The sequence below is a fragment of the Lutjanus erythropterus genome, chromosome 12 (assembly GCF_056507025.1).
Source record: "Lutjanus erythropterus isolate fLutEry1 chromosome 12, fLutEry1.hap2, whole genome shotgun sequence".
Taxonomy (NCBI): domain Eukaryota; kingdom Metazoa; phylum Chordata; class Actinopteri; order Lutjaniformes; family Lutjanidae; genus Lutjanus; species Lutjanus erythropterus.
The window spans coordinates 31669267-31690173 of NC_139328.1; the positions used below are offsets into that span (position 1 = coordinate 31669267).

The 20907-nt window shown below is 39.1% G+C and overlaps 1 protein-coding gene across 1 annotated transcript; it reads left to right on the plus strand.

Moving 5' to 3' along the window:
* The first annotated feature begins 1777 nt into the window (after positions 1 to 1777).
* Positions 1778 to 15344, plus strand: ankrd33bb (ankyrin repeat domain 33Bb). The gene is made up of 5 exons (XM_084732428.1): positions 1778 to 2966; positions 8248 to 8377; positions 13391 to 13531; positions 13750 to 13913; positions 14026 to 15344. The coding sequence occupies exons 1-5, from the start codon at positions 2472 to 2474 to the stop codon at positions 14680 to 14682; spliced, it is 1587 nt and encodes a 528-aa protein (XP_084588554.1). The 5' UTR covers positions 1778 to 2471; the 3' UTR covers positions 14683 to 15344.
* The last annotated feature ends 5563 nt before the right edge of the window (positions 15345 to 20907 follow it).

The window sequence follows — 20907 nt, forward strand, 5'->3', positions numbered from 1 at the left end:
GACTAAGCACAGCTTTGAAGTCAGCTGTTTTGAAGTCAGCTGTTTTGAAGTCAGCTTTGAAGTCAGCTCAGTTATTTAACAGACTTTGAGAACTCCATTGTCAGAAAATGACAATAGCTGTCCTTTTTGTTTTTGATTGTATTTCTATGCTGAAGTTTTTATAGGTGTTTCTATAGGCTTTGTGTAGCAGAGTTGGTTCTACAAGCAGGTCAGTGCTTCATTAGGTGGTTTCAGAAAATACTTGAAACCAGTCCACCAAGACCAAAAATTTAAGTATATCATTTCCATGAATCATTTCATTTCATTTACTCTAATTTTCTCAATCAACCAACAAAAACAATATCATCAACACTTAATGCATCATATTCACCTCAAACCAATCAAGTTGCAGGAGAAAGCCATGAAGAACTGAAATTACGATACTGAGCACCAGCTGGAAAAAATTACACCAAACTTACAAAAAAAAAAAAACCTTAAGAGGTGGTCAACAAAAAAACAAAAAACACACATGCCAGCTGAAAATTACAGACAGAGATGCAACAACTTTCATCTTGTTCCACACAGAATGATAAGTAGAGGCTAATAACATGGTTAGTGAGCCAATGCTTAGCTAATGTTAGCTTAACAGCTAAGTAACTCTGTAGTTAGTAATTTGAAAAACAATGACTTGGTCCCACTTACGCTTTCACTGTAGTCATACTGTCATTTTCAGCCACATAATCAGCTAGTTTCAGCAAGGAAGCTCTTCCACTGAACGGTACTTGACAAACAACAAAAATCAGACAAAGTTATAAACTCGCTTGTGAACACAGTAGGGCATTTAGAAACTAATAAAAAGACAGATAGTGGGAGAATTAGTAGAAACAAAAAATGGAGCTGGGGTGGGCAACTGTGTAACATCTTAGAGGCAAGAGTTAACTAGCATTATACACTAATAAAATATTAATAATTAGTTTCACTCCTGTTGTAGGCTGATGAGGGTAGCAGCGTCTAATTATTTGGTTGACTAATCACACACATCTTGACTGTATTGCCTTAACTAATTCCAAAAGTTATTTAGCAATCAAAAAGGATCCAAGTATTACAAGTCCTGTTAGTGATTTGAAGGAATAGTATTGCAATTAACAAAACGTATACCTTTAACAATAATGAAGGTGACATTAGGGCCTGAAATCTTGGTTTAGGGTGATCCCAGTTCTTCCCCTGTACCCTGTACATAAATGTCACATGGTTGAGAAATCCAATTTAAGCTGGCAGTGTTAAGTGCAGCAGAGGATGAGACCAGAGTTGGGTGGGGTTGGTTTGACCAGTTTCACTAATGACTTTAAATCTCCAATGAGGATAACTCTGTAAGAACAAGGGTAGTAAATAAATGTTGGTGTAAGCATTGGCATGGATCTTTAGTTCTGTCTCTACATCTGTTTGTCTTATTTTACATACCTCATTTAGTGCTTTTAATGTCTTGTGAAAAAGATATTGCTTTACTTGCTTATTTTCTTCTGTCATCCCTGTGTAAAACATTTTCAGATATTAAAAGAGAAGATTTTCAAAAGTTAAGACATTCCCTCTGTGCTTGTACCATTCAGTTTTACACTGTATTGTACTCTAGACACGCATACAACAGAAAACACTGAAACTCTCCTATCACTGGGGAGGGGAATGCGACAGAACTGCTAGAGAGAGAGCGACTAAAGGGATTATCATGCGTCAGTTCAAGAGAATGTCTCATCCCATTGCTGGCCATCATGAAAGGAAGCCCAGTGTTTCTCCACAGGGAAACACGGGATTAGTTGCTCAGCGCTGTTAGTGGTGACTGCTACTGTTTCCAACCAAGACAACTGCCTGTTCTTCTACTTTCCAGAGCCAACTTTGGCTTTAATTTCTCATCAAAACTTCAGGAATTCAAGCTGATCATCTGGGTTCCTACGCCATGCAACATTGTGATGGATGAGGCTTTTGGTCCCTTTGCGAAGACTCACATGGAAATGGGCAGTTGGTAGTCCACAATTTGTACTCATGGATACTCTTGAACTTGTCAAATTGCATTTATTGGGAAATGCAACTTGTAGCGCTTCATTTTTATTAACTCTCTTTGGTTGCTGCACCAGTCCAGAGTGACTACCTCAGATCATGCTATGATCAAACCTTTCTTGCTGACATTGTCTTGTGGAGTTCCCAGGAATCCTATCCTCCTGAGGAGATTTATTCAACAGAGGATGACGGAGACTTGGCAGCATGTGCAATGATCTCATGCCTCCCCTGTGACCTTTGGTGACCCTTATCTCTTGGGAAACCTGACAGAGAAGGAAATGGACAGATGTCGATAGCCTGACAGAGCTCAATCTTCTGTTGGATAGGATGAGAGGAAAGTCTTGCAGCAAGGTAGTGGACTTACATTCAAGGTCCTTCTCGAGTTGTGCTGGCATCCCACAAGAATTTTAAAAAGTGTGTGGGGGCAGGGGAAGGTTTAAATGGTGTTAATAACAGAGGAACAAGGTGATGGTTCAAAGGTTCGAGAAAATGGAGTTGCCAGACATGTGGGAGTGGGTGAGACAGAGTTTAGGACCAATACAGTTACGATGGATACACCTACCATGTCCATCATCAGTGTTGATGAAAATGGGGATGAGTGTGTGGTGTCCGAAGAGGACGATGAGGAGGAAGGGGAAGTTGATTACACTCGAAACTACTGGGAGGATGAGGATGATATCTACCAGGAGTTCGAGGAGTTGGACTTTGAGGCCCTGCCGGACCGCTCGGACACACGGAGCATTGCCTCTGATGATTCCTTCTATCCCCCAGATAGTTCACATGTGTCCCTCCTGTACCGCTCGCCGAGCCCTGACAGCCCAGAGCCCATTTCCTTCTTTAAAGCCTGCAGCAACAACAACGCCATCATCGTCAAGATTATGATCCGACAAGGGGTGACCGAGGAGGAAGTGAAAGAGACAGACAGGAACAGAAGAGTAGGTATCGTTGGGGTCAAAGTATTTTTAGGTTGTAATGACTGTAGAATAATGACATGACCCATGTTTATACCAGTTCTCTCTTTAATCTCTCTTGTTTCCAAAGTGGTGTTGATTATTTCTTGATGGAGCTGTATGGTGTTTTATCAAAGTGTCTTCCTCAGGTAGTGTTTCCGGTAGCTGTGCCCTCTGTGGTTTAAGGGTATGTTAAAGTTAGGTCTAGCAGAGTAAGGTAAAGGAAACACAGGGGAACAGATTTAGTCACAGCACCTATTGTCTTTGCCAAAGTAGCACAACAATAATACCCATTGGAAGTACTAGGGGGGTGGAAAGTTGTTTCCACTTGAATGAAATATTTGATTTTCAGGCATTTCTAGGTTTGTTTTCACTGCCAATTTGAGACCAGGAAAGTCTATATTTGGTATCCAACTTTCCTGATAGAAACAAAAATAACTCCAGAGTTTTTCCATCAGAAACTTGTTTGTTCACAAAGGTTCTAATTGGTGAAATTACATGATGTTCCATGAGTTTTTCTGTAAGTTTTAGCTCTACAAATCATGTACGCTTTGGTTGACTTTTGACCATTTACCAATGACAACCCACTATTTAGTCCAAAGAATAATATGTGTTGCCTGACTTCAATCTTATCTGACATCACTATTACCTTATCTTCCACAAAGTTTGCCTTATTGTTTTGGACCGTGACTATTCCTGACAAAGTTCTCATTTGTGCTAATATTACATCAAGGGAAATTTATGACTGCAAGGAAGGTGGCATCAATTTTAAGTTAATTAGGGATTTGTACATTATAGGCACGTAAGTTACAAATAGGCTTCTTGAATCTGCGTAAGGAAGTGTTCAGGATCAAAGGTAAGCACATCAGAAATATGTAAATCTGAGAACATCTTTTTATAAATGAGCTCCTGGTTTCACTGCCAACTTGAAACCAGGAAAGTCTACATTTTGCTCAGCTTTCCTGTTGAAAATGAAAAGTAATTGTATGTAATTCTGTAGACTTTGGGGGTTTTAGATGTATTTTGCTCATTAAATGCAGCCAGTGGTTTCCATTCAGTTTATAATATCGTTGCAAGGTGATCTAGATTATCTAGATTTGTTATTTGCTATTTTGAAACAAAAACATAACTTTGACAAAAGTTTATGCAGATATATGATTTCACATCTGAAAAAAGTTTGGAGTCAGCCACTTGATTTTTATAGTGCGTGGAAAGTAATGAAAAACAATGCTGCGTCAATGGTTCAAATGTAGGAAAAATACATTTAATACAAAGTTCTTGCGCACCTTAAAATCGTATTGGCAGGTGACTCAGATAAAAAATATAGGCTAAAGAAAATATATACTGTCGATCCCCTGGACTTACGTCAAAATTTCAGTCCTCAAGGCTTTTATTAGGTAAAGGTTTACATGATGAATGCCAAGTGAACCTACCACTGTGCAGGATTTTGTCTTTCATGGTAGAAATATATTCAAAAATGGAAACTGCTACAGCATGGTATCCAAAATAGTCAGCTGTAATTTCACCCAGTACTTTGTTAAAAAGTGTGTATTCATGGTTATATGTTATATACAATCAGTAATGCTTATGTTTGTATGTGTGTTATATGTTAACATCAGTTGCAAGAGTGTCCCATTTTCCATGGAGTTCATGTACAGCTGTGTAACTGATGTGTATGTGCAGAATCAGTGCAGTTAGTGTAATTCATCCACTTCCCATTAAAATAATGGGGTTATGACACTTAAGTTTAAATTATGGTTCAAAACACTGCTGTAAGGGTCATGGTGCCTACTGCAAATAATCACAAAAAACCTTAAATTCACAGTAGAGAGCTTAAAGCAATTTTGTAGAATTTTGTTTTATTTATTCAGTACAATTTTAGCCACTCTAAGCTGTTTAGTGTTGTACACAGCTTACAAGTATCAATTAGAAGTCAGTAAACAATCTAGTCTGAAATGAAATGTCTGAAATGTAGTCTGAAATGTAGAATTTTTGAAAAGATGTCAGTCTTAATGATACAGTATAATACAATAATTGATCAAGTCCAGTGACTAACATGTGTTGGTGGTGTTGTAACACAAAAGTCTAATGATGGGGGAAAAAGCATGTTGACCCTGAGGTGAACTTGGCTGTTTTTCTCACCAGCAGTCACATCAGGTTTTGCGGTCATGCCAGTTCAGCCTGGTGCAACTCCTGAACGCCAGCGAGGCACTGAAGGTCAAACCCTGAAGGAGGGTTCAGATCAGTTGGTTAAGCCTCCAGTGGCAGATGGGGGGTGTAAAGTGCACTGTGACAGTGTCCAGAAGCAGCTTGCCATCAGGGCTCAGCTTTAAACGGCTCGCTAAGACATTGACCTGAGCACTAGGTAAGATATACTTTATACTTAGAGAGCTGGAACAGACAGAGAAGGATTGTCCTGGACCACTGTGACAGTAATGTCATTCAGGACACCCAATGTCGTGACATAGCATATGCCGCCATGCAAATGAGCTAATTCAGTCCACTCATTGTTTGTAGTGTGACCCAGCAAAATACGTAAAATTCCCATGAAGTCAAAATTGATGTTTAAGTGTTTTTATCACATATGTACAGTGCTATAGGTCACCCATACAGCAGTATCTGGTGCTACAATGAGAAAAACAGAACTGGGCCTCCATGAGCAACAGAGAATACAATATGGAGGTAGTTTATGATGATTGTTTCCTGATTGAAAGAGAGCTTTACTTGTTGCTAAAGTATGTTAGCTAGCTGCGAACTGCTGTTAGCTTGGTTAGCTGTGACTTAGCCCTGGGGTACTGGCAGCCAAACCCAGCAAGAAAACTGGTCTGTGTTGGTTTTTGGAACCTGCTTTAGTCCTGGTCTGGCCCTGTTCACAGGGAGCTTTCACTCCAGCCAGAGTCAGTTAATAGGACTGCTCTCCTTCCTACATCCATGGACAGCTTTAGTTGCATAATGGAGGGATGTAATGCAGAGCGCTATTGGCTAAATGCCAATTAAGTCCATCCACAGCTGTCTGTTTAACAGGAAGCAATAAGCTCTTGGCTAGGCATTTCATGGAAACTTTAAAACATAGGATTTGTAAACTGGATGTCATCTTTAATATTTCTTACATTAGAACCAGACTGGCCTCCTGACTGTGTTGCACGAACATAACTTTCTGTATGAATGCACAATGTGGTAATCATAAATTTCACCCTCTTCCACTTTCCTGACAGTAAGAAAATTGCTCTTCCTGCACCCTCACCAGTTGTTTGATGTCCTCTTTGTTTAGGACAGTCACATTCAAATGACATGATCACAATACTGTCTGTGTTGCTTCAAAGTTCACCCGATTCATACATTCAGTGCAACTCACATATGTAGCTAGTGTTAAGTCATTTTGGCCTCAGTTATTTAACTGAGAAATAAGCATTGTCTCTTACTTGTCACCTTTAAGACAAAGCTTGGAACTAATTTCCTTGAATTTATGTCTTCGCCATTGTCTCACAATCCCAATCACCATCTTGAGCTGCGTTTAAATTAAGTTCTTGTCGTATCCCATGAAGATTTAATTGGTCAACCAGCTCTTTTGAGGTGTTTTATTACTATACACTTGGGTAGTGGAGAGGCATAATTTATTAACTGTCATACCTAATTTGGGGAAACTGGCACTACTGTGGGAACTACAACAACAACTGGTGGGATGGAATAAAACTGTGGATCATAAACCTTTTTGAAGCACAACTGCACACTGAAAAGCTTTTTTACTGGGAGTCAGACCTCTTTGACCAAGTTAGGATTTGATTACAGATACAAAACAGACCACAGAAACCTTTCTGCAGTCCTTTGATTAACTTAATATAGTTATTTCTAAATATTTTGATTTTAACATTAAGATCTTGGTTGCTTTGCTCACTTCAGCATGTCAGGAGTACAGGAACAGAGGGGAAACTCCTTACATACACTGTCTGTCATAAATTGTGGAGAGGTGTACATAATACCTCTCCACCCTCCTGCATACGGCTCAGAAAACCCCTTTTCTTCTTCAGCTTCTCCTCCTGTTCTTTCATTTTTTCCCAACAAAAACAAACAGATTTAATAACCCATTAGCTACCATAGATAACATTAACATCCTGCTACCTAATGTTACCATTTGATATGATAAGTAGGTGTAGATATTTCTGAGATATCAACGCACATTTTGGACACATTTAAGTCTGGATCTAAAATGCAATCAATCTTGCAATCAATCGTTAACTAGCTGTCTTGATGTCTCTTCACCTGACCTCAGAAATGTTAAATGGTTAAATCAGTAACATTATGTGACATCGTGCTCACTATTTTTGTATAATTTGCAGATTACATTCAACACAAAAGTGTGTTACAAGCATTTTAGTAGTGTGTGTTTTGTGTGGCTGTAAAGATTAGGACACAGATTTGATAATCCACTTCCACCCAGAATCCTGATCAAATGGTGTTTTAGGATATCTCAAAAGAATGGTTTTGATTCTAAAAATCAGGATAATCTGGATCCCACTGGATTCAGCATGAATTTAAGGTGGATTTAGAGACATGTAGGGTACATGGCACATATTTTATTATTCTTTTATGCATATTAAAGTACATAGATAATGCCAAAACAATATCCATTCCAAATCTATCTGAAGAAAAAACAGAACAGAACAAAACCCATGAGATCAGTTTCATCTGAGACAGCAATAAAAGAGGATTACAAAAGACGTAAAATTCTAGATGAAAGGTTTTGAAATAATGACCCTATCTGATTGGTGGAATATCAGGTGTTTTATAAGGCTTATTAACTGTCTCAAAATCTTAGAGACACAACCCCTGTCCTCTTTGTTAATATGTATTTGTGGAAAATTATGAAAGAAAAAATAATTTACCCCTAATCCCCCTAAATTTAACAGCTATTACTCTTTTAAATAAGAGTAAACCAGCCAGTAGCAATTTGTACAATTAGGTCTTTGGCAAGTGACCACTCCAGTTGGAAACCCATGTTTAGTCTGAATTAACAGTCTATAATACAGATTCACTATCCATCTGTGAAAAACAGCCTTTTACATTGCCTGTAGGCAGCATGACTGTTATGCATTATTTCTTTTTATGAGAATCACTAAAATTGATTTTGGGAATATGGCTTTGAAACCGTAAAAAAGCTTCACCATAATTCTGAGAAACCATTTTGGTGTTTCTAAGAGCCAAAAATCAATCACAGACAAAGAGGGAAGAGGAAACTCAAGCACTCTTTTTTTTTTTTGCCTTTCAGACTGGCCTCATTGTGGCGTGCTACCATGGCTACGTGGATGTGGTTATCGCCCTCTCTCAGTGCCCATATCTTGATGTTAACTGGCAGGACAACGAGGGCAACACTGCTCTTATTACTGCAGCACAAGCAGGTAAACACACACCTAACTTTTGAATTGAACCCCTATATTGTATCCCTATACTGTGTCTACACAGGATCCACCAACACAGGTGTTCTGACTTATTAGACCTCTTGTCCTCAATATGTGTTTGTGTACAGACTGTAGTTGATAGAAATCTCTATAACTGTCCTGTTTGTTTTGTTAAACTTTGGCACTTTGGGAATTCATCTTCTAGACCATGTTCAGACTGCCATTTCAAATCCACACCCAGACTGTATCCAGACTGATTTTAGAAAGTCTGGATAACCACATGAAATGTGTTTTCTCTGAAATCTGATTTGAGACTTATCTGTAAAAATCCAATTGGAATTGCATTTCAAACCACCTCCTAATGTGGTACGGGTCCAGAATTTGCAAAGTGTCTTTTGATTCACTTGCAAGGCAACACACAACAACAACATCAAATCCAGAGTGATAGAAAGTACATCAGAGCCTCCGTTGCTCCAGACAAACTCAGAAAAAGAGCAGACTGCACCACAACTTGACAGCGCTGTTGTTTGGAGGGCGAGATGATGGATGTCCATTTCTCATGCTTCCACAATAGAGAGTTAAGTTGCCAGCATATGTAGTTACGTGATGCCTGCATCGTTACCACAGCAAGCCACGCACATATGTTGGTGATGTCTGGACACGCAAATCAGATCTGATCACATGTAAATAACAGTGCAGACAGTCTGTCTTAAAGATCTGATTTGAGAAACAAATCTTATTTGCCTGCAGTCTGAACAAAGCCTTATTGACTTACATGTAGTGCACAGAGATAGATAAGAAATTTAGCTTTCAACCAAATTACATGATTGATCATGTTATGAGTTTGCTCTAGGCTACAGTGTCTAGGCATTAACAGGATCACAATAGTGTAGTCAAGACCACCTAAACTGAAACTAAGTCATGACCAAGACCAGAGTGTGCTGAGACCCAGACAAGACCAAGATTTGATTTTAACCCTCATCCAAAAACTCCTGAGCAGACTTTTAATAGCCAAAACTAAAAGAAAAAAAAACATATGATATTGAACTCTATCTCTTAGCACTCTTGACTCTTTCCTCTGGGTCTGGGTCTAAAAACCATTTTTGCCTGAGGATCGAACTTGTGAACTTGAAAACTTTAGTCCTTTTACTGAGCTTTCAAAGTGAGACAATGATTTGCTCTTTTAGCTTTTTACTCTTTACTCTAGTCCTTTGGACATCAGTTTTCAAAAAGGAATAAGGTCCCCTGAGAATCGAACCCATGGCTTCAAAACTGCTGAACCTGCTTCTAACATACTAACCTTTTCAGTCAGAAACACTTCATAGCCTAAAGCTTTTGAGGCTTTCCTCTGGGTGCTGGACTTCAAAATTCAAAGAGTTCGTTGGTGTCCTCTAATGCCTATTTTGTCAGAGTCTCTAATTCCCTCTTCATGAAGTGAGCCTACTAAATTAATGGCTGTTATTAACTGTCATTACTACTATTTAGCAACACAAATATCAGTTTGTTATATTGAGCCATGGCACATGTGTTTTAACTCCTCAAATCCAGCACATATACAAACACTGCCTTATCATATCTGAGTGAAAACAAACAATGTAGATGAGGAGTCTTTTGCTTGAAGCAAGCATAGCTTAAAAAGTCTCTTCTTATTTAGTGTGGTTAAAAGTAGAGTCAGTAGGATTTGTCAGAGCCATTTGGAAATACCAACATTTTGGGTTGGTGAAATGTCCAAAGCACAGCAAAACAGTGAGGAAAAATAAGAAAGTACAGGCAGAGGGCTGCAGGGTCTCTATAAATACAGCCATCACCACACACTGCTAGTGGGTCATACATGATGACAGAAAGGGATTAGGTAATATGAGTCTTTTACTTTTTTTTTTTTTTTTTATGACAGTGTAGAATATACCTTTAATTCAACCACAAGACAATCTTAAAATAAGATTGGTGTTATTCTTGTTTCTAGATAATAAATACCTAGCACTGTTTTGAACCTATAACCCTCAAATTAGGAGATGTCCGAACCACACGTATAACCACATGCCATGTGGTGAAGTGTCTCTGCCACAACAATGTCCATCAATCCATCACTTTGGTCCTGACAGTAGTATTTAATCAACTATTTCATGGATTGCCATGAAATCTGGTACATTTTCATGTATCCTGTGAAATATTATTAACACCACAATTATTATTATATATAATGTATAATATATATTAGTAAAACTAACAAACTAGCTAACATGGAGGGAGTCTGTCTGTTTGCCTGTGTGTATGTCTGTATGTATGAATGTATGTCCAACTGCTCATCTGATTGACTTCACACTTGGCAGGTGTATTGCTGAGGACCTGAGGAAGTGCAGTGTTGAATTTAGCACAATTTGACTAGATGATGATGTGATTACAACAAAACGCTGTGTTTTTTTTCAGGGCGGCCATTTTTTCTCAGGTGGTAGAGTGTCTGACCCATGTATGGAGGCTGTCAGTCCTCTGCAGCGGCCGCTGGTTTGACTCCCGTCTGCGGCCCTTTGCTGTGTGTCATCCCCTCTCTCTTCACCCCCTTTCCTGTCTGCTCTTCAGCTGTCCCATTTGATAAAGACAAAAAAGCCCAAAAACATAACTTAAAAAAATTTTTTTTTTCACTACTCCACCAACAAATTTTGAATTTTCTTTGGGCCAAGCTGGAAAAAGTTATCTTTTTTAGATTTTTGACATCACGTACAGTTTAGCTGCAGCTGGCCCTCAAAGTTTTCTTACATGAAAAAACATTTTGTTCCAGTGTGAAAAGAATTTTGGTGTTTTAACCCTTTAAAAAGAAGAGAAGAGAGTGATATAATGGCTTCAGTTTCCTGTTGGAAAGGGCTGATGAGAATTGCAGCAGGAATCCTTTCTATTATTATGTCAAACACTTAAAAACCATCTGAGCCTGTCAGTGGCAAAAATAAAAACCCTCTGTCAGTGGACGTACTTTGAAGGTCGCATCCGAAGGATTATGCTGCAGCTGTTGGAACTTATTTTGTGGCCAGAATTACCAGAATTACCCTGTAAATCAAAGGGATCTCGTCCTGTAATTGAACAGAAATTAAACAAGTCATGATCCAGTTGCCACTTGTTGCTGCTGCTAAGCAAAAGTGTAATCTTGTTTTAAATGGCGATACCATCTTTTCTGATTAGTCGAATCAAAATACCCGTTTGACACAAGCTTAAACTAAGACCAGCCTCACACATAATGTCAAAGATTTGTTTACTGTTTAAGCACTGGCTGATTGAAATTTCTAGGTCTTAGTACCAACACCGAAACTAACACAATCATCACTCTGAGTGAGACACAATCATACTGGGAGATTCCTTATTGAATTTGAGCTCCCAGTCTTCCTCTTCCATGTACAGCAAACTGTTTCACTGTTAGTTTTCCCCCTTCAGATCTCAGACTAAACACCTATTGTGTCACAATTTGTGTATTCATAAAGACATTTTTACCTTATGTAATATTCCCCATAATCCATCTAATATTAAATCTGTGTCCCAGTCAGACGTGTTACCCTGCATACTTTAATATTTCCCTCCCCAAGCTGCTTTTGATACATAATTTACAGTGGTAGAAATTTTGCTGCAGAGAATTGAGCTTCAAAATTGATCCAAATTAAAGCACAGAGCAGCATATTATGAGGTCTGGTGCTCCCATTTGCAAGAATCACTGTTATTTGCTGGCATTACAAAGAACCATGGTAAGTAATTTCATAGCGATGCAGCCACATGTATCAGACATGGCGCCCCGGCCTCTCATCTGCTAACGATGATGAATGGCTCTGTGTGGCCTGTGATGAATAGCTGCAGACTGCTCTTCATTTTCTGCTTCATTAAAAGAAGTATCGATCCCCTTTCATGACAAAGTATTCTGCAGCACCTCGGGGGAACAGGTGTGCAGGACTGTGAGTCCACAATACTGCAGCAGAAGAAAAACTTTCCCCTAAAACCTTCACTAAAGGTGAAAAGTGTTGAGACATGCTGGGAGTGAGCCCAGGTCTTCAGAGGTGAACTTTATTAATCATCTTTGTCACCGTCCCATTCAAGCATACTTCTGTTTCCAGCTTATCACCTCAACTCAGGTTGTGAATGTTAAAGGAGCTGCACTGAAGGGTAAAAATCTCCATTTTTTCTTCAAATCCCATCAGCATCAATGACAGCGAGCAGCTGACAAGACATAAGCTTGAAATAAGGTTTCAACTTTTGGACTAAACTGTAGACGTGTTGCTATGCATAGATGTGAGGCAGTCCAAGGATATATTCAACATAATTTAAATCCCTTTTTCCCAAAAGAAACACGAAATTACTATATAAATTAAAGACATTTTTTACATGCATATTTACATGTGTCCAATTTCAAGTCAAATTTATTTGTGCAATAATTCATGCTCTCAAATGACTAATTTGTACTGTTGCAAATTACAACATTTATTCTCCTAAATTTATAACTTTTTGAATTGGTCATTTACTTGCATGGATTAACAGTTTATAACTTATGCATAAAGAATGGCAAGAGGCAAAAATAATGTACATATTCATTTATTTCCATACAAAATCAAATCAAAGCTGCATTCAACCCAAATGGGTCATTGTCTGTCCATGTTTACTTTGCATTATATTAGGCTACAAAGCACCCTGAGTGGACTGAAAAGAAAAAGTTGCCATGAACATCACGGACATCCATAGTTGAGATTGGGATATTTCAGTCTTCACTAAAATGGTGAACAGACTGGCTGACCAACAATGCCATCCCTACGGCCACACATGGTTAAAATTCACTCCTGAAAGCTGCCAGGCCTCATTGTCTTCTGTGTACAGGAGAGAATTTAACTGTACCACAAAGTTACATATAAACACCAACTTTTTTGTACTCTTAAAAAAGAGAGTTGTTGTTGACGTATAAAAGCAAAGAGAATATGGGCGATAGTGCTAAACTGGATAAACCCTGGCCTGCAAAAACACGTTTGTGTTTCTCTCTGATCTCTGCAGGTCACATGATCATCTCTAACTACCTGCTCAACTACTTCCCTGGGCTGGACATCGAGATGAGGAACTGTCACGGTTTCACAGCTTTGATGAAGGCTGCCATGCAGGGCCGGGTGGACTGTGTCAGAGCTCTCATGCTGGCTGGTAAAACACACACATTTATAAAAACTGAGGTCAAGGGACATCTGTTCTAGAAACTTAGATCTTGTCTGAAAACCTTTAGTTTTCTTATGAGCAGCAGAGAGCTACATGTCTAACGTGTATCAGGGCAGAAGTCCTTTTTGCTGAGTGAATGAATGTAGAGCAGATTACAGTTCAGGTTTAGTCACACCGACCACCTCCAGAACTCCTTATGTTTCCAGGAGGTGATATTCAGGCAAAGGACCACGGCCGCAGTATGACACCCAGGGAGTGGGCTCTTTTCACTGGTCGATATGAGACGGCCAACCTGATGTATCGGCTGATGGCAAAGCCCTGCGCTGAGCAGTTCTGTGACTCCTTCTCCATGGAGTGGCCCATGCTGGAGGTGAAAAAATAATCATCTTTTCAACTCCATCCACATTCCTACTATTGAATTTCAATATAGAAGTCAAAATGTCTTCTTTTTTAAGTTGAATCCATTTGATCTTGTTGTGCAGGAGCTGGTGGTCCAGGCCCAAGAGCCAAAGTCCTGCTGGAGGCGTTTGATCAACCTCCTCTCCTGCTGCCCTTATAGGTTTTACATCAACAACAAGGTGAACCCTGTGGACGACGGTGTTCTTGACCACCTGGTCCGGGTCACTACCAGCATCTGCAGTCCATTTATTGCCACAGCTTGCCGCACGTTGTCCCCAGGCAGCCCGCCATGCATCGGGAAGCGTCGTCACGCTGTGCAGGAGATCCTGAGGAGGCAACGGGTGGCCGAGCTCAAACGTCTCGGCCCGGACAGGCTGAACAACTACAAGAGATTTTTCCAGAACTCGCGGGTGCTCCTAATCCCCAAGGCAAGGGATCGGAGAGCCAGCCTCCAGCCTCAGCTGCTGAGCGACGTGGCCGCCGCGTCCACGGTGGCCATGAGACGAGCGAGTCTCCTGCCTCTGAACATGCTGAGGAGGAGCAGCGTGCGGCCTGGCCTCGTGGTGCCCAAAGTGAGGCTCTGCAAAGCCCCGGCTCCGACCTTTGTACCAGAAAAATTTAAACAGAGCAAAAGCCACAACCAGCTCCAGATCCCCAAGTGGAACTACAAGATGAAAAGAATAGAGAGGAGGCAAGAGGAAGACAGGAAACGACTGCTACCTCTGACAAGGAGGAGATGAGGAAAGGGGAGTACTACTATAAAAATCTACTTGATGAATTTACTCTTTAAATGTGAAACTGCTAAGCTTCATTGTTGATTGCTCAGTTTGCCGACATTGTTGGTTTTGTTGCCTTGTTTCTACTTGAGTTCACATGCTCCATTTCTGAGGCTTGATTTGTGATGCAATGTTGAAGAACCGGGGCCTCAGGGGAAAAAAAATCCACATATAATATATAGTGCTGACAAAATAAAATTTTCAATGTTGGAATCTTATATTTATGATAAATTCAATCACACTTAGCAAAAGAACAAAAGAGAAGAGAAGAACAAAGTGTAAAGATTTCAGTATGGCTCAAAAAAAGTGCTTTTCACATGGTTTAAAGCAGAGGTTCCAAACTTGAAACATCTGCTACCAGGCTGCAAAGAAGGAAGCAGAAAGAGGAAAGATTCAGTAAGATAGGTGGTGAGAAAACTATGGAAGAGTATTAGGGCAAGACATAAGAAGAAAAAAAGGGGAGTAGGAGAGAGTGTAAATTTAAGAATGAAGTCAAAATGTCCAAAATAAAGTCCAAGTGAAAATGTTGAAAAGAAGTCGCAACTATGAGGATAAAGTCAAAATATCAGAATGTTGAGAATATAGTTGAAAATGTTGAGGATAAAGTAGAAATTATGTCAAAATGTTGAGTATGTCAAGAATAAAACTGAAATACCTTTTCAACTGAAGATTATTTGCATTGTCAACATTTTGGTGTTTATCCTCAAAATTCAGAATTAAAAAAAGTTTGTCATTGTTTTCCTTATGTCTGGCCTTAATACTCTTCCATAGAAACAGGAACAGAGCAGAGATTAGTGAGGGAAGGAAAAGGGTTTAGGAGGTAACAGACAAAAAACAGGATATCACGCTGAGCTGGAGAGAACGAGTACAGGACACGTACGGTAAAATGTGAAAAGTGAAATTTGCCAGAGAGTAATATCAAGAGGGCAGAAACTGGGCTTGAGAAGGCAGAGAGGTGGTAGCCAGGCAGAGGGATTTCACAGGAGGGAGAGAAGAGCTCCGACGTGGCCAAATGAAGATTGGTGGCTGGTTGCTAAAGCAGGACAGGATCACTGAGAGCGCAGGAAGAAGCCAAGAAACCATTCTGCACTGATACATAGTAGAACAGGTATTTGCATGGAGGGGACGAGCTTATGAGCAGTGTTTGACAGCTGAGCTGAGCAACCAGCTCACACAGGCTTTGTAAAGGCTTTGAGGAGAACTGGAAAGGCAGAGCCAAAAATAAACAGCTTAGTGCTAGACTGTGACTTGTTGACTTCCAAAATAATCACATGAGACAATCCACCGCTACTGTATGTATCTCCAGCTCTGTGGGCCACCGTTAGCTGTTCCTGTGCAAAAACACGTTTTTGAATTTTGCATTGGGATGGCAGCAAAGAAAAGAGCATTTAGAGAAAATACAAAATACAACTTCATTAAAGGCGCAGTAAGCAACATTCACTGCCACCAGAGGTCGCTGTAGACCACCAGCATCTCAGAGTAAAACAAATGCACACTGTGTTTACGCAATAAAGTTTTCCAGGTATCTGTACTTTACTGGAGTATTTATTTTTCAGACCTTTTACTTTCATTCCCTATATTTTAATGCATTTATAGTTTAAATGCAGTTGCAGGGAATTATTAATTATTTTTATTTTGCATTATTGCACGACACCTCCCCAACATTAAGACTGAACACATAGAAAGGACGTGCATATCACACACGACTGAAGCAGTGAGATGAAAAACGATTACGAATAAGATGAAAAAGACTAAAAGATGTAAAAGATGTAACAAGACATAAATAAGAAGACCTAACAAGATGTAAACGACATATCACTATGAAAAATGACGTATCAAGATGAAAAAGACATAAGAAGATGTGACAAGACAAAAATGACATAATAATTTGAAAAATTACGTACCAATACATAACAAGATAGAGAGAATAATACAGAAAATGATTTTTTACTTTTATACTTTGAGTGTATTTCAGTCTGTAATTTTTCACTTTTACTTGAGTAAAGACGTTAAATGAGAACTTCTACTTTTACCAGTCTTTGTCTAGTCAAGTATCTGTAGGCTTCATCTACTTAAGTAACAAATTTGAAGTACTTCTGCCTCTGCGAACTAGACAGTGATGATCAAATTTGGATCAATAGTCTGTTACTTTATTGCCTGTTTCTCACCTCACATGTAAACAGAAACATTTCACTGCATTGATTAGCTGTACTATGAGAAAGTTACTCACCGAGCTGCCGTGTTGAAAACGGACACGGTGAGGACAGAGAGGAACTCACATGCACTGACAGACACATGTGGTCAGTCTGGACAAACGACAGAGTGTGAGTTCATTCTCTGCTCAGGATGCCATTGTAGTTTTCACAAATCAAGTGAGTAAAAGTATATTACACCTTTAAATATATTGCTGTGGGGCTGGGTACCAAACTTTAGTATTTTTATGGCACCAACCAAATTGCTTCAATGCTGTCAAGTATTGAAAAATGCCTCGTCATTCAATACCAACTCAATACATGAGGAGTAAATCTCCAACTTGCAGTCTGTTTTTTTATTCTGTTAAACTGCTTTGAGTGCAAAAATTCCAAGCTGCTGTAACATGAAACCTCAGAGCTGTAAACATAATCACATTGTGGTAAACAGCTTTATATTTTTATGATATGAAACTGATCTGAGTGTGTAAAAGGAGCTGAAAAATGAAACTAAAGATTTGTACTGTAATGTGGAATGTAATTTTCATTTTGTGAAAATGGATTTTATAAAATTTGCAAAGACAAAATATTGTTAAGAAACCAGTATTGGTGTCGCTACTGGTATGGATACTGAAAATGTTTGGATGATATGCATCACTAATTGCTACACAATGATCAGTGAGGAAAAATGATCAAATATGTCACTTTTACTCTGCAAATCTCTATAAAAGAGCCGTGTTTAACTGTAATGTAGCCTGTGGAACTAGAAGCTACACAGAACACATTTATTTAAGGCGTTCTTTGAGCTTCACATTTATTGCTGCTCACGAGTTTATAAACTACTCAGTCCTCCTGAGCAAACAGCTCTTGTCTGTTTGACAGAAAATATAAACTAAAATCTGTTAAATACATTTTTACATCATAAACCATAACCATAAGTGTACAAAAATAACATTGCAATGTACAATATATTTTTTGTAGGACAATTACATTCAAACAAGTTTCACCAAACCCACGTGAGACTTCCCAGAGATAACACAACTCAGCACACTGTCAGTGACCTATAAGCAGAGTTAACAGTTAACAGTGTAAACCCTGTACATTTCTCTAGCAACAAAGTAAAATCACTAATAATGTCTTTTTACATGTCTGTACATGGATATTTTACAAGATATACATCTATTTACCTCCTACTTCACACTACAGGACCGTCCACCCTGCACGTCTCAGGTTGTAAACAGGAAGAACAACTCTAAAGCACATGGCGAGGTAACAATAACATTACTTAACGCTGCTGCTGCTGCGTAAAGTCTGCAATAACGTGTAAGCCTGTGACAGCACACTTACAATCTGTTGATGCTGTAGTCAGATTTAATGGACAATTATGCTCAAAAGAAAACAGCAAAGATCACACTTTACTGTGAGAACTATACCAAACCTAAGTGGAAAATTATATTTGATTTATCACCTGATTGCAATAGTTTACTCCTTATTTACTCTCTAGTGGCAACCATCAGGAAGTGAATGAAATTTAAACAGTTATTAATTAGTGTAAATTCCCTTCAAACATTAAAATCAATGAGTATATTATTTATAATATAAATGTCTTCAAGTGGAGATGTGAGCCATTTTGTTCTATGTGACAGGACAAATCTGACTAAATGCACCTTTAATATTGAATCCATCATGAAACAAAGGGATGAACGAGCTCCGTACTGTTTCCTACTGCTGACCTGTTTGTCTGTGGGACTGACCTGGTCTGGACTGGACCCCAGTGAACCGCTGAGACTTCCCCTGGAATGGAATGGATCCTTTTTACATTTCTGCCAAAAACTGGAACAAGAGACAAAACACAGAGCATCAGCTCATTTCTACTGCGTGTTGCACTGGGACGGACACTGATGGAGGATATCACAGTGAAGCAACGAGGATTTAGAAGCATCACTTGCAACTTTGAGTCACTTCAACAAACTGCATTTGATTTAGTTTCTGCAAGGGTCCAAGCACAGGAAAAGGAAACCTACCTGCCAAATTCACTGCTGTGAAACTTAATGAGCTGGAAAATCAAAGTCACACCATCACCTGCTTCTGTGGAAATACTTGAATGTCAACATGGATCTTTTTGTACCTTCATTCATCACTGATTGCGTATAATCACATACACATTTCCTTTGATATATCTAAAATACTGATGCATTTTCGAAAGGACTTATATGTCAATTCCACACACTTCTTTGTTATTCACAGAGAAGCTAAGAGGATATGTTTGCCTGAAGTTGTAATGAAACCTCTAATTGTGTAAAGTCTTTGTCTATGCTATAATAAACTTGATTGTGATGCTGTGAGGCTGCTAAACTGAAAAATCACTTTAATATTACTACAGAAATACAACTACTCTGTTTAAATGAAGTGGAAGTGCTGCCAGTACTGTATTATGAGATATTCTTATTCTTACCACTTTATGATGCAGTGAATATAACTTTCTGTTAAAACTTTGTTCTTACCAAACAGTTTTCCTGATGAACAAAGCGAGTTGCTGTTTTCTCAACGATGACGTCTGTGGTTGAAATGTCGTGCAGAGAGAATAAGTGAGACTCTGGAGGGAGCTTTGTGTACAGCAGACTCACTGTTAAACCTTGTAGTCCTGAATCATTGCGGTGCGGAAGACCTGAGAGGTAAGTGTGAAAAAAAAATCCTGGTGATTCATGCTCTAAATCTGACCTAAGTTATTTTATCTCCTGTGTTTATGACTTAAGAACAGGTGAGGAAAAATGTTTTACCACGATAATAATTTCCAAGTACCCTTATTTCTTCAGCTGTGGAACAGGCGGGGAAAAAAGTTTTGGCACTTGATTTTCTATTCTTTTTTGTGAAGACCATTTTTCTTTGTGTTTGTTGTAATATTTATTTCAGCCTGAAGTGGCTGGAGTTTCAGGCTGAAGTGCACCCCATGTTTTTTTTTCCAGCTGAGCTTTAATTCCTCTATGCAGCACAGGGTTCTTATATTGTGTGTTAGCAGGTTATGTAACATTGATGTCTTTCTGTTGGCTAGAAGTGTATTTTAACACTTATGCAGATTAGAGTAGTTTAAAATGCATAGGAAAACACAAACGATCCTCACAAAATGATCCCTGTAAAACCTTTTTTTTCATGTTTTACAGATGAAAAGATACTTTAAAGGGAAAATTTGCCACTAACTTCCAAAGTCCATGCCCATGTTGTTGTGTACCACCACCCTCGTCTCTAGCTAAAACATAAAGGAGGTGATAGAAATACTGATCTAGCACACCCCTTGGCTACCTAGAGGCTAAAAATCCAAGCTGAAACACCCTGTAGTTCTTTCTTAACACTGACATCACTATGACATCACTGGATGCAGGAAGAATGACAGATTTTGCAGTAGGAGAACTGCTTAATTTAATTTATTTTCAATGGATTACATTTACCATCAATACTCACTGGACATCCACATAAAAACTGCTGTATTTTCCCTTTAAAGAAACTTGGAGGTTTTCCACCAGTCATAGATCAGACTTGGAAAAACTGATCACAAGATTTTTTTCTCACTTGCTTCTCAGGGCTTCTTTCCTACAGGGATCTTCACCATGAACAAAACTTTAGTAAACATTTAGAATTATCTGACCTGGGTTCTATAAAAATACTAATTACTAAAAATATTTCACTGGACCCACTGGTTTTACTGGGGACTTTGCATTCTGAAGTTTGGCTGATCAAATACTCAATACGCTGAGGTGGAACATTTCACAGACCTCTTGCTTCATTACCTCAGCAGCAGAGAAACACTGAATGTTAGTAAGAAGGCAGCTCGAGGTCGAATTTATTATCCGAGCCTGCAGTGTGTGCAGCATATTGTTTTAACTGTGGGTGTCCTGCAAAAAAAAAATCTTTGTGCTGCAGCTGAGATAAGGATGAAGATGCTCTGTCATCTCTGGAGCTGTGACTGACGCCTCGCCCGTGCTTTGTTCTGCGCTCCAGCAGT